The 14,065-nt window shown below is 43.1% G+C and overlaps 1 protein-coding gene across 1 annotated transcript; it reads right to left on the minus strand.

Moving 5' to 3' along the window:
* Window positions 1-11,376: 11,376 nt before the first annotated feature.
* Window positions 11,377-12,345, minus strand: LOC135538795 (trace amine-associated receptor 8c-like). Its single transcript, XM_064964709.1, has one exon. It carries the CDS (start codon window positions 12,337-12,339, stop codon window positions 11,377-11,379), a length of 963 nt encoding a protein of 320 aa, XP_064820781.1. The 5' UTR covers window positions 12,340-12,345.
* Between the last annotated feature and the right edge of the window lie 1,720 nt (window positions 12,346-14,065).

Below are 14,065 nucleotides of genomic sequence, written 5' to 3' on the forward strand. Positions count from 1 at the left end.
CTCACCCAATACTGGCCTCTATTTCGTATTCGAGGTTTATCACGGCGTGACCTACCGATTCACAGACCCCCGTTTAGCTAGACTGAGCGTTTTTATCCGCATGATTTATTTTGCAGTTGAACCCAGCCAAATCGGGTCAGAGTTCTTCCGCTTCCTATATATTCACCCAAACAGACCCTCCTGTTGTGAATAAGCAGACCCCTTTTCTAATCTCTTTTAATAAAGGGCAGTATTCGTGGATTTTTCTAACTACTTATTTATGCAGATCTCTATTCTTTTAGAGCTGTATTCATAAGTAACCTGTCCATACAGTCCTTGTACTAATTTTATTGAAGCGGTATTACAGGATTTTTCTTACTACTTATTTATGCAGATCTCTATTCTTTTAGAGCTGTATTCATAAGTAACCTATCCATACAGTCCTTCTACTAATTTTATTGAAGCGGTATTACAGGATTTTTCTACCTACTTTATCTGTTTTGACCGTATGGGCTGTCCCACATATGGCATTTCAGCCATAGAGCGCAAACAACCGCACTAGTCAGGCCACTTAAGGTCCCCAAATGAATCGCTCGCTCAAGTTGATTGGGCTGCGTTGTACACACATCCCAAAACAAATCCCGAGACAGTTGAGCCCGGCCAAGCAGAATCAGACGGAACAACTCCCCTCAACCAACCCAAACACATGGGTCTGTTCGAACCGACCGATCAGAACGGGTGCATGCCCCCTCCCGCTAAATGCCCGACACCCGCAAGGTTCACAGCCCCTAGTCACTTAGTCCTTACACCTGCACATTTGTTTATTTATCTATTTTTAACAACCCCCAACATCACACATGCATGCAATTTGTTGAATTCAAAAGTTCTTCAACATTTACTGGGTTTTTAGGAAAAGAGAGACCTACGTGACGCCCTTCTCGCTGAGACAGGATCTCTGAAGCAATCTATACAAACTTTTTAACTACGCAAGAACAAGCTTACCTTTTTATAGTCGTGTGGCCACATTTGTTTGCAAGATTGTCCAAAGAAACTATCACCAGCCCGGAACGTCACTCTTTGCGATCCCTTGGTCTCCTGGTAAAAAGCTTGCCATGTTATGTCGTGGAGAAACTTAACAAAATGTAACACTTACAAGAACTTGTGAATTCAATATAGGCTTTTAATACAAACATATCAGAAGCCCAGATGGTCCGTGTAACACACACTTTTTTAGAGCACTGGCTCTGATTTATACATATACAACATATGAGTCCATCCCACATGCAAATAAAGTTACTTCCCTCAGTCCATCTGCCACCATTATATCCCAATCTGTGCATCCTGCTTGTTCAGCTCGATAACTCAGCCAACGTCATAATGTGAATGCACTTTGACGTAATAAAACAACTTCAGGGATGATCTGTCAATCAATGCAATCAGCGACGCAATACTGGATCCCCATACCACTAAAAAGACCACTCGAAACAATAAATGCTGGTGTATTAGCTACATTTCCGTTTTTTAGTACAGTTCTCTGCGGCCCTGTAGCTCAGTTGGTACATCATGGTGCTTGCAACGCAGGAATTATGGGTTTGAATCCTGGGAGCACCCATACGTAAAATGTATACGTGCATGGCCATTGCTTCGTCCCCCGACGAACCATTGTTGTTGCAGAAGCTTGCGTCCATGATCAAACGAAAATAACGTTTCCACTTAACAGCAGCATATTCAGTATCTCTAGGAACAATACTTTGTGGGACGAAGCAAGCATGATCGTATCTAAGTCGCTTTGGGTAAAAGTTATTGCTAAATGCCTTATACACAGAACCTGTGCAGTGGTGGAAAAAGGACCCAATTGTCGTTTTCTATTAAGGTATCTTTACTTTTACTCAAGTTAAAGCCACCCAGTAAAATCCTAGAGTAATAGTCTAAAAGTATTTGGTTTTAAATATACTTTAAGTATCAAAAATGTAATTGGATAAAATATACTTATAAACCTATAAATCATTTCCAATTCCTTATATTAATAAGCAAACCAGACAGCACCATATTCTTGTTTTTTTCATTTATGGATAGCCAGGGGCTCCAACACTGACATAATTTACAAATTAAGCAGATATAAATTAGAATGTTAGATTACAGCATTGTGCAAGGCTATTGTCCATTGTGCCAATGAAGCTGTTCTTATGCTACACCCTCGGGAGTGTGGTGTCAGGAAAATAACCTCATGCTCAACGTCAACAAAACAGAGGAGATGATTGTGGACTTCAGAAAACAGCAGAGGCAGCACCCCCCTATCCACATCAACAGGACAGTAGTGGAGAAGTGGAAAGTGTTAAGTTCCTCGGCGTACACATCACGGACAAATTGAAATGGTCCACCCACACAGACCGCATGGTGAAGAAGGCACAACAGCGCCTCTTCAAACTCAGGAGGCTGAAGAAATTTGACTTGTCACCAAAAACGGTCACAAACTTTTACAGATCGAGAGCACAATCGAGAGCATCCTGTCAGGCTGAATCACCGCCTGGTACAGCAACTGCACAATGCATCACCGGGGGAAAACTACCTGCCCTCCAGGACACTTACACCACCCGATGTCACAGTAAGGCAAAAAAGACCATCAAGGACAACAACCACCTGAGCCACTGCCTGTTCACCCTGCTATCATCCAGAAGGCGAGGTCAATACAGGTGCATCAAAGCTGGGACCGAGAGACTGAAAAACATCTTCTATCTCAAGGCCATCAGACTGTTAACCAGTCATCACTAACATTGAGTGGCTGCTGCCAACACACTGACTCAACTCCAGCCACTTTAATAATGGGAATTGATGGGAAATGAGGTAAAATATATCACTAGCCACTTTAAACAATGCTACCTAATATAATGTTTACATACCCAACATTATTCATCTCATATGTATACGTATATACTGTACTCTATATCATCTACTGCATCTTTATGTAATACATGTATCACTAGCCACTTTAACCTGTTGAAACTCTAGGGGCACAATTTCATTTTTGGATGAAAAACGTTCCCGTTTTAAACAAGATATTTTGTCACAAAAAGATGCTCGACTATGCATATAATTGATAGCTTTCGAAAGAAAACACTCTGACGTGTCCAGAACTGCAAAGATATTTTCTGTGCGTGCCCTAGAACGTGAGCTTCAGGCAAAACCAAGATGAGACGGCATCCAGGAAATGAGCAGGATTTTTTAGGCTCTGTTTTCCATTGTCTACTTATATGGCTGTGAATGCGAGAGGAGTAAGTCTGCCCTTTCTGTCGTTTCCCCAAGGTGTCTGCAGCATTGTGACGTATTTGTAGGCATATCATTGGAATATTGACCATAAGAGACCACATTTACCAGGTGTCCGCCCGGTGTCCTGCGCCGAAATTGGTGCAAAAGTCAGCTGCAAGTATTTTTCCATGGAATTTAGAGAAGAATGCAGGCTTCCACAAACGATATATCAATGAAGAGATATGTGAAAAAACACCTTGAGGATTGATTCCAAACAATGTTTGCCATGTTTCGGTCGATATTATGGAGTTAATTCGGAAAAAGTTTGACGTTGTAGGTGACTGCATTTTCGGTTCGTTTCGGTAGCCAGACGCAATGTAGAAAACGGAACGATTTCTCCTACACACAGACGCTTTCAGGAAACACTGCGCATTTGGTATGTAACTGAGAGTCTCCTCATTGAAAACATCAGAAGCTCTTCAAAGGTAAATGATTTTATTTATTTGGTTATCTGGTTTTTGTGAAAATGTTGCGTGCTACATGCTACTCAAAATGCTATGCTAGCTTTGCATACTCTTACACAAATTAGTCAATCTCTATGGTTCAAAAGCATATTTTGAAAATCTGAGATGACAGTGTTGTTAAGAAAAGGCTAAGCTTGAGAGCAGGCGCATTATTTTCATTTTATTTGCGATTTTCATAAATCGTTAACGTTGCGTTATGCTAATGAGCCTGAGGCTTTAGTCACAAACCCGGATCCGGTATGGGGAGTTTCAAGAAGTTAAATACACAACAGGTAATGGATGGGATTGAAAACAGGTGTGTGGGAAGACAAGACAAAACCAATGGAAAATGAAAAATGGATCGATGATGGCTGGAAGACCGGTGACGTCGACCGCCGAGGACCGCAGAAACCTACCCACATCCTGGTTACCTCTCTCCACCTGCCCATTACTCTCGGGGTGAAAACCTGAGGTAAGACTAACCGAGATCCCCAGACATTCCATGAACGCCTTCCAGACCCTTAATGTGAACTGGGGACCCCGATCAGACACTATATCCTCAGGCACCCCATAGTGCCGGAAAACGTGTGTGAACAGGGCCTCTGCAGTTTGTAAGGCCGTAGGGAGACCGGGCAAAGGGAGGAGACGACAGGACTTTGAAAACCGATCCACAACGACCAGGATTGTGGTGTAACCCTGTGAAGGTGGAAGATCAGTCAAAAAATCCACCGACAGGTGCGACCACGGCCGTTGAGGAACGGGTAAAGGTGTCTTGGAGCCTTGCACTGGGCGCACACCGAGCAGGAGGAAACATAAATCCTCATGTCCTTAGCTAAAGTGGGCGACCAGTACCTCCCATCAAGACTGCGCATCGTCCGACCTATCCCAGGATGACCAAAGGAGGGTGACGTGTGAGCCCAATGGATCAATCGGTCGCGGACAGCAGACGGAACGTACAGACGACCAGCTGGACACTCAGGGGGAGAGGGCTCTTCACGTGATGCCCGCTCAATGTACGCGTCCAGCTCCCACACTACTGGCGCCACCAAACACGAAGCTGGGAGTATGGGAGTGGGATCCATGGACCGCTCCTCTGTGTCATCCAGCCGAGACAATGCATCTGCCTTGACGTTCTGGGAGCCTGGTCTGTAAGAAAGAGGAAACACAAAACGAGTGAAAAACATGGCCCACCTGGTCAGTGGTCAGTCCAGATGAGAAAAGGGTGTTTAGCCCCCTCAAGCCAATGCCTCCACGCCTTCAAGGCTTTTCCGACAGCTAACAGCTCCCGGTCCGCCACATCATTGTTTCGCTCCGCAGTGCTGAGCTTCTTCGAAAAGAAAGCACTGCTCCTATTCCAGCTTCGGATGCGTCCACCTCCACTATCAATGGCAAAGATGGATCCGGATGAGCCAACACAGGCACCGAGGTAAACAGAGTCTTCAGGTGTCCAAAAGCCCAGTTTGCCTCAGCCGACCACTGCAAGCGCACCGGGCTCCCCTTTAGCAGTGATGTAATGGGAGCAGCAACCTGACCAAAACCCAGGATAAATCTCTGGTAGTAATTGGCAAACCCTAAAAAACGCTGCACCTCCTTTACCGTGGTTGGAGTCGGCCAATTACACACGGCTGTAATGCGGTCGCTCTCCATTTCCACTCCTGAGATAGAAATCCGATGCCCAAGGAAGGAGATGGATTGTTGGAATAACAACATTTCTCAGCCTTGACATATAGATCATGCTCCAACAGACGACCAAGCACCCTGCGCACCAGGGACACATGCTCGGCGCGTGTAGCGGGGTATATCAGAATATCATCGACATACATCACTCATCCCTGCCCATGCAGGTCCCTGAAGATCTCATCTACAAATGATTGGAAGACTTATGGAGCATTCATCAACCCATATGGCATGACACGGTACTCAAATGACCTGAAGTGGTGCTAAATGCCATCTTCCACTCATCACCCTTCCGAAAACGCACCAGATTGTACTCACTTCTGAGATCCAATTTTGTGAAGAAGCGTGCCCCGTGCATTGACTCAATAACCGTATTTATCAGAGGTAGCGGGTAACTATATTTCACAGTGATTTTATTTGGACCTCGATAATCAATGCACGGGCGTAAACCGCAATCCTTCTTCACAAAAATGTACTCCCGACGCAGGGATTCAGAAACATATTTCTCCATAGCAACCGTCTCCCCTTGCGACAGGGGATACACGTGACTCCTGGAATATGCAGAGCTATCAGGAGTTCAATCGCACAATCCCCCCCGTCGATGGGGTGGCAATTGAGTCACCTTTTTACAGAAGGCGAGAGCTAAAATCAGCATGTTCGAGGGGAATGCTCACGGTGGAGACCTGGTCTGGACTTTCCACCGTAGTAGCACCAACGGAAACCCCTAAACACCTACCTGAGCACTCTCGCGACCACCCCGTGAGAGCCCTCTGTGGCCAAGAAACAGTGGGGTTATGACAAGCTAACCAGGGTAGGCCTAGCACCACAGAATACGCAGGAGAATCAATAAGGAAAAGACTAATCTTCTCCTTGTGACCCTCCTACATTCATATAGGTGCGGTTACCTCCCTGATAAACCTTGACCCCAATTGTCGACTATCTAAGGCATGAATAGGGAAAGGCATATCCACAGAAACAATAGGGATCCCTAAACTATGAGCTAAATTATTATTAATGAAATTCCCAGCCGTGCCTGAATCTACTAGCGCCTTATACTGGGAATGCAGGGGAAAATCCGGAAAAGTGACAGAGACAAACATTAGTGCAACAGAGGGCTCTGGATGAGAATGGTACCTACTCACCTGGGGTGATGCCAGAGTGCCCTGCCTGCCTTCTTTATTCCCAGAGGAACCAGCCCGGCACTGACCAGCAGAGTGATCTCTGCGTCCATAGATGGTGCTCGAGCGGGAATCCCCTCCGGTCTCCCTGCGCACTATCCCTCCCAATTCCATAGGTTCGGGAGAGAGGGTGTGGGAGGATGGAACAACCAGACCCTGATCTAGAAGTCCACGAGTAGCTAGCATGTTGTCCAGCCTGATGGACATGTCCATCAGCTGGTTGAAGTTGAGGGTGGTGTCTAACAGGTCATGGATGCGATTGAAAACAGGTGTGTGGGAAGACAAGACAAAACCAATGGAAAATGAAAAATGGATCGATGATGGCTAGAAGACCGGTGACGTCGACCACCGAGCACCGTCCGAACAAGGAGAGGCAACGACCTCGGCAGAAGTCGTGACAATAGGATGGTGGTTGGGCAAGGGTCATTTCAGTGTTTGAAAGGATGAAACATTGTCTGTACCACCAGTAAGTACAGATAGTAGAATAAATCCCCTCGCACACTCCCCGCAGCCGGACAACTTTCTCATCTTCTGGAGGGAAATGCTGTAGAAATGCTCAACCGATGTAGCTCATTCAGCCGACAGAATCTTTCAACCAGTTCTCCACATTAAGCAGCGAGTCGGAGTCAGAGGCCGAACCGTCTCTGGTCTCTACTCCTCCTGTTACAGGGTCTGAGACGCCGAAGCCTCCCACCATTAGCTCTGAAAAATTGAAAACCCTAATCATTGGCGACTCCATTACCCATAGTATTATACTTAAAGTGAATTAACCAGCAATCATACACTGTTTACCATTGGGCAGGGCTAATGACGTTAAGGCTAATCTGAAGATGGTGCTGGCTAAGGCTAAAAATGGCAAATGTAGAGAGTATAGGTATATTTTTATCCACGTCGGCACCAACGATGTTAGGATGAAACAGTCAGAGGTCACCAAGTGCAACATAGCTTCAACGTGTTAATCAGCTAGAAAGATGTGTCAGCATCGAGTAATTGTCTCTGCCCCCTCCCAGTTAGGGGGAATGATGAGCTCTACAGCAGAGTCTCACAACTCAATTGCTGGTTGAAAACTGTTTTCTACCCCTCCCAAAAGATAGAATTTGTAGATATTTGTCCCTCTTTCTGGGACTCACCCACAAACAGGACCAGGCCTGGCCTGTTGAGGAGTGACGGACTCCATCCTAGCTGGAAGGGTGCTCTCATCTTATCTATAAACATAGACAGGGCTCTAACTCCCCTAGCTCCACAATGAGATAGGGTGCAGGCCAAGCAGCAGGCTGTTAGCCAGCCTGACAGCTTAGTAGAGTCTGCCACAAGCACAGTCAGTGTAGTCAGCTCAGCTATCCCCATTGAGACCGTGTCTGTGCCTCGACCTAGGTTGCGCAAAACTAAACATGGCGGTGTTCACCTTAGCAATCTCTCTGGAATAAAGACCTCCTCCATTCCTCCCATTATTGAAAGAGATTGTGATACCTTACATCTCAAAATAGGGCGACTTATTGTTAGATCCCTCACTTCCAAGGCAGTTATAGTCAATTAACGTATCACTGATCATAATCTTGATGTGATTGGCCTGACTGAAACATGGTTATAAGCCTGATTAATTTACTGTGTTAAATCAGGCTTCACCTCCTGGTTACACTAGTGACCATATCCCCGAGCATTCTGCAATAGCGGAGGTGTTGCTAATATTTATGATCGCAACTTTCAATTTACAAAAAAAAAATGTTTTCGTCTTTTGAGCTTCTAGTCATGAACTCTATGCAGCCTTCTCAATCATTTTTTTATAGCTACTGTTTAGATATATAGCGTTCCTCACTGAGTTCCCTGAATTTCGGAGTCATCAGCGACTCAGTGAGTTTTGTCCAACATGTCTCCAGACCTACTCACTGCCACAGTCATACTCTGGACCTAATTTTGTCCCTTGGAATAAATGTTGTGGATCTTAATTTGGACTGAAACGCAGTGCCAAGCACCTATGAATGGCAGATCTTACCCTTTGTAAGGATGTGTAGTCCCTGCTGTGCCATCTATGCCCTCCGGAAACATTCTCAGGACCACTATGATGGCAACACGGAGGTTCAGGAGTCAGTCGAGAAGTCTACCCATGGGGACCGAAGTAAAGTCGTTGGTGGATAGGCTGCAAAGCTGCCTCTTGGCCGAGTGGTTGAATGGGCCAGTAACATTACCCCTGTGGAACACCTTCCTCCAGAAGGGAGGTCAAAGAGCAGTGAGCTATGGCTCTCCCAGTCCACCGTCCATAAGAACCAACTCTGGGCCTGAGCTGTTAGCCAGACACTCTCGGCTACAAACATTGAACTGTCCATAGAGAAGAGGAACCAACCTTGAGGGTCATTTACAGAGTTTACAAGCCAACTCCACCTTATCCTCCAGTGACAGGGGGATCAGAACATCATAGTGTTACGACAGATGGCAAAACCCACCTCCTTCCTTCAACTGCCCTTGGTGCTCCATGTGGCAGAAGTACCACTCCCCTTCATCATCCTCCTGCCTGACCAGACTCAGTCACTCCCAACTTGCTCCTCATTGGGATAAGCGACAGCTCTCTGCCCCAAACTATCTATGCTGACAGTGATGTCAGTGGTCGACAGTGCTGGTGCCATAGCCAAATCCTGGCTGATCACTTCTGAGCCAACATCAAACCCTACCTCAGACTGGTGGCCCATCTGATTTCCTTGTCTGATGTTAAGGATGACGCAGATTAAACCAGGCGAGGGCATTTGTGGAGAAAGAGCATAGTCTTTTAATGTGTCACGATTGTCATGATATTGAAACACCTGATGTCGTTATGCTTTGTTTATTGGTGTGGGGTGCATTGGCAGAGAAACCTGTTGCTGGAAAATGTTGGAAATCTGATATCCCCCTAGCTGATCATTGTCTGCAGCCAACTCTGACCGCAGTGTAGGCCTCATGATACAGACAGGGAGAGTGAGCTGGTTCTTAGTTGTCGGCGAACCCTCAACCTTCTGGCCCTTGGCCCTGCATGGCGTCGTATTCATCACTAAAGCATCCTGTAGTGGCAAAGTCGATATCCACATTTTTAGCGTTGCTAACAGTTATTGTTATTTGTGGTCGTACACATTATGTTAGATACATGTTTTAAAGTACAAAGGGAGGGTCGTGAAAATATTCAGAGTAAATTGTGAACTGTCCCTAATTACTTCAGGTGCTTTTGAGATCATTGATTGATATAACTGAACTGGAAATCACATTTCCAAATGACATTTTCTTCTAAGAAAACAACACAGCAGAAATGGAAAATAAGGGACGATTGGGTCAGAGTACAGTGTGGTTGTTCTGATGTCTGACAAATAGTATTTGTCCCCACGATGTAACTGAGAAAAAGTCTACCTCAACTTGAATAAGTATGGTTAAAGATTGTAACCCCTTAAACGTAATGTTTAATAAAATGAAGTATTTGGATATTGGTTCCCATTACCCTGTAAGCAGTCTATGATCTGCTCTAATGAGTGACTGCAATCCAGACTTTTGTTTTGGTAGTCACTGCCAACAAACAAGAATGTCTGTCATTGTCAGACAAAACACATTACTTCCTTCAGCACACTACTACAAGTGTGACTGTTTTGGAATAAAATGTTCAATATATTTCCTTTAACATTCTCTGTGTTGTGTGCTTATTGTTCACCGTTGATTTGTTCTAGATTATTTTGAGACCTGAAGTAGCATCAGGTAGAATGTCTACCAATAGCATGGCCATCTTTTTGTGATACATTAAACTGGTCACTGTTCAACATTTTTATAGAGTATTAGAAAGTGTGAATAGTCCTCCCTTTAGATTAGGGACTGCAAAATGACTTTACTAATGATTAGTAAATGTTACCTATCTGTATATTCATTCTGTCTCAACAAGATTTTTAGTTTCAATGACAGCCTAGGAACAGTGGCTTAACTGCCTATTCAGGGGCAGAACAACAGTTTTGTGCCTTGTCAGCTCAGGGATTTGAACTAGCAACCTTTCGGTTATTAGTCAAACACTCTAACCACTAGGTTAGCCTGCCGCCCTGGATGTAGTTAGAGTAGTGGTAGTGAGAGTAGTGATAGTCTTCATAACCAGTATGATGAAGTTCAAGTATCTGCTGCGGTCTCCTGCGCTGTTGTGTTGAATCATTAATGGATATAGTGGTATTTACACATTTGAGCATTTGACCTAGTTTATTAACGTTTAATTAAAGGGGGAGTAATGATTAATACATGGTGAGCAAACTGTAAATGACATAGAGATGGTTTATTACTGAAATGGTAAAGTGTTACCCATAGTTGGATGTTCTTGCATTTTACCCTTAACTACTTACACAATACACCATTGAGATATACTTGGATGTTATCTGATATCATGCAGCATTGTACATTTCAACTGTACTACACTTGATTAAGACGTCTTGCCTCAATTGAGCCACTAGATGGAGATGTTAAACAACATATGGAACGACTCATGACGTACTCAGAATGTACTATAAGAATACCAACTATTTATCATAAAATAACATGGAACAACCACAGCCTTAGGTATTTGGAGTACACAATCCACAATGACTGCAATGTCTTTTATAAAAAAGCTTATGCCTTCTTCTGCCTTCTCCAAGTCATTCTATTCCAATCCAGACAAATCATTCTGTATCAACACCACATGTATCTATCATGACAACACTGAGATAAGTAATGTCGGTGTATTGTAACATGAAGTAAATACAACAATTGTAGAACAAAACGATAACAAACCGATGTTTGCGAACTAGGGAATCATATTATAGGAACTATAAACGTCTTATCTTCAAAGTTAAAATAAGTTTAGCTGTCACTTTGAACCATGGATAAAAGAAAGCATAAATTATTGGATTAATTAAGGAATTAACAAGTGCCAGATAACTGGTGAAAAATGATATTAAATGATTTCCTAAAACAGAAAAAACAAAGTAAATAAATAGAGATGGAATCCAAGAAATGAGATAGGTGAAAACAACAATAGCTAGAGTTTTTGCTGCTTTTGTCTCAGACTTATTTGCTGATACTGTTTTAAAACCAGACACACTGGCAGCCTCTTTTGAAAACACCTTTCTGGACTGTGATCTGGCCACCACAAAGATTTTCAAATAAAGTGTTATAATAATAGAGCAAGGGACAATCATTATAAAAACAATGTAAATAATATTAACCCATGTTATTCCTTCAACACTAACACATTCTGACAAACACCTACTGGGTAGCTGTACATTTACAAAGTTTTTTATAATAACAGCATCGTATATGATACAACAACACCAGGTAATGGATATACAACAGATAGTTCCTGTTGTTGTTATTTTAGAGTGGTACAATAAGGGATCACTCACAGCAACATAGCGGTCAATAGATATCAAGACCAAATTGCCAAGGGATAAAGTAGTACATAAAAAAGTAATGTAGAATTGAAACACACAGAAATATCCCCCAAAACCCCAGCATGATTCCATTACTGCTAAAGTCATTACTGGTATCACAATCAGTCCCACCAGGAGATCTGACACAGCCAGAGAGAGGATGAGCAGGTTGGTTGGAGTGTGGAGCTGCTTGAAGTGAGAGATGGAGATGATCACCAGTATGTTCAAAAATACTGTAACTGCTGAAATCAATGAGAAGAAGATGTACAGTGTTATGTAGATAGATGTCGACAGCAAATCCTTTCTGCAAGAAGAGTTTCCGTCTTGAAAACAGTATTGAACATCTTCATGTTTCTCCATTTGTATTAAAGAGTAAAAATGCTGAGGTCCTGCTCCTGTTTGGTCTTGTGTGTTACCCTGTCAGGTCCGCTTTCTGAAAAACTCTGAGCTTTGCCTCTCTATTTATCCCTGAGTTACTGACAGAAACTCCCCTACCCCGGGGTCTCTTTGCGCACACACACACAAACACACACACACACACACACACACACACACACACACACACACACACACACACACACACACACACACACACACACACACACACACACACACAACAACAAAACATACACAAGTGAACACACAAATGAAAAAATGGTTGGATAAACAAATAATTTGTGATAGCATGATGACGTGATTGGCTGTTGCTGTGCCCAGCAAGCCTGTCCTTCAGCCTTACTGATAGTTGGAGATGAGAGAAAAGGCACATTTCCTCCAAATCAAATCAAATGTTATTCGTCAACAGCGCCGATCAGGTGTAGAGCTTACAGTGAAATGTTTACTTACAAGCCGTTAACCAACAATGCAGTTTTCAGAAAAAAAAGATAAGTAAAAAATAACAGTACAAATAATTAGAGCATCAGTAAAATAGCAATATCAAGGCTATATACAGGGTGTGCCGGTACAGAGTCAATGGGAGGGGTAATTATTAGAGGTAATTGAGGTAATATGTACATGTAGTTTGAGTTAAAGTGACTATGCATAGATAATAAACAGAGAGTAGCAGCACCGTAAAAGAGGAGGGGGGCAATGCAAATTGTCTGGCTCGCCATTTGATTAGCTGTTCGGCTTTGGGGTAGAAGCTGTTCAGCAGTCTTTTGGACCGAGACTTGGCAGTCCGGTAACGCTTGCAAAATGTTATCAATCTCTATATTCATTCTGACTCCACAGCATCTGAGAGAGCTGCTCTTGCGTGACCCCTGACCTGGCAGCAGGGATGTAGTTAGAGTAGTGGTAGTGAGAGTAGTGATAGTCTTCATAACCAGTATGATGAGGTTCAAGTGTCTGCTGCGGTCTCCTGCGCTGTTGTGTTGAATCATTAATGGATATAGTAGTATTTACACATTTGAGCATTTGACCTAGTTTATTAACATTTCATTAAAGGGGAGTAATGATTAATACATGGTGAGCAAACTGTAAATTACTTACAAATGGTTTATTACTGAAATGGTAAAGTGTTACCCATAGTTGGATGTTCATACATTTTACCCTTAACTTCTTGCGTCGAGCAATCCCGGATCCGGGATCCTATTTATAGCCTCAAGCTCATTAGCATAACGCAACGTTAACTATTCATGAAAATCGCAAATGAAATGAAATAATTATATTTGCTCTCAAGCTTAGACTTTTGTTAACAACACTGTCATCTAAGATTTTCAAAATATGCTTTTCAACCATAGCTAAACAAGCATTTGTGTAAGAGTATTGATAGCTAGCATAGCTATAAGCCTAGAATTCAGCCAGCAACATTTTCACAAAAACAAGAAAATCCTTCAAATAAAATCATTTACCTTTGAAGAACTTCAGATGTTTTCAATGAGGAGACTCTCAGTTAGATAGCAAATGTTCAGTTTTTCAAAAAATATTATTTGTGTAGGACAAATCGCTCCGTTTTGTTCACGTTTGGCTATGAAAAAAACCTGTATCCAGTTATAGCCTCGAGCTCATTAGCATAACGTAACGTTAACTATTTATGAAAATAGCAAATGAAATGAAATGAATGTGCTAGCTCTCAAGCTTAGCCTTT

Source organism: Oncorhynchus masou, unplaced genomic scaffold, assembly GCF_036934945.1.
Source record: "Oncorhynchus masou masou isolate Uvic2021 unplaced genomic scaffold, UVic_Omas_1.1 unplaced_scaffold_24___fragment_2___debris, whole genome shotgun sequence".
Classification (NCBI taxonomy): domain Eukaryota; kingdom Metazoa; phylum Chordata; class Actinopteri; order Salmoniformes; family Salmonidae; genus Oncorhynchus; species Oncorhynchus masou.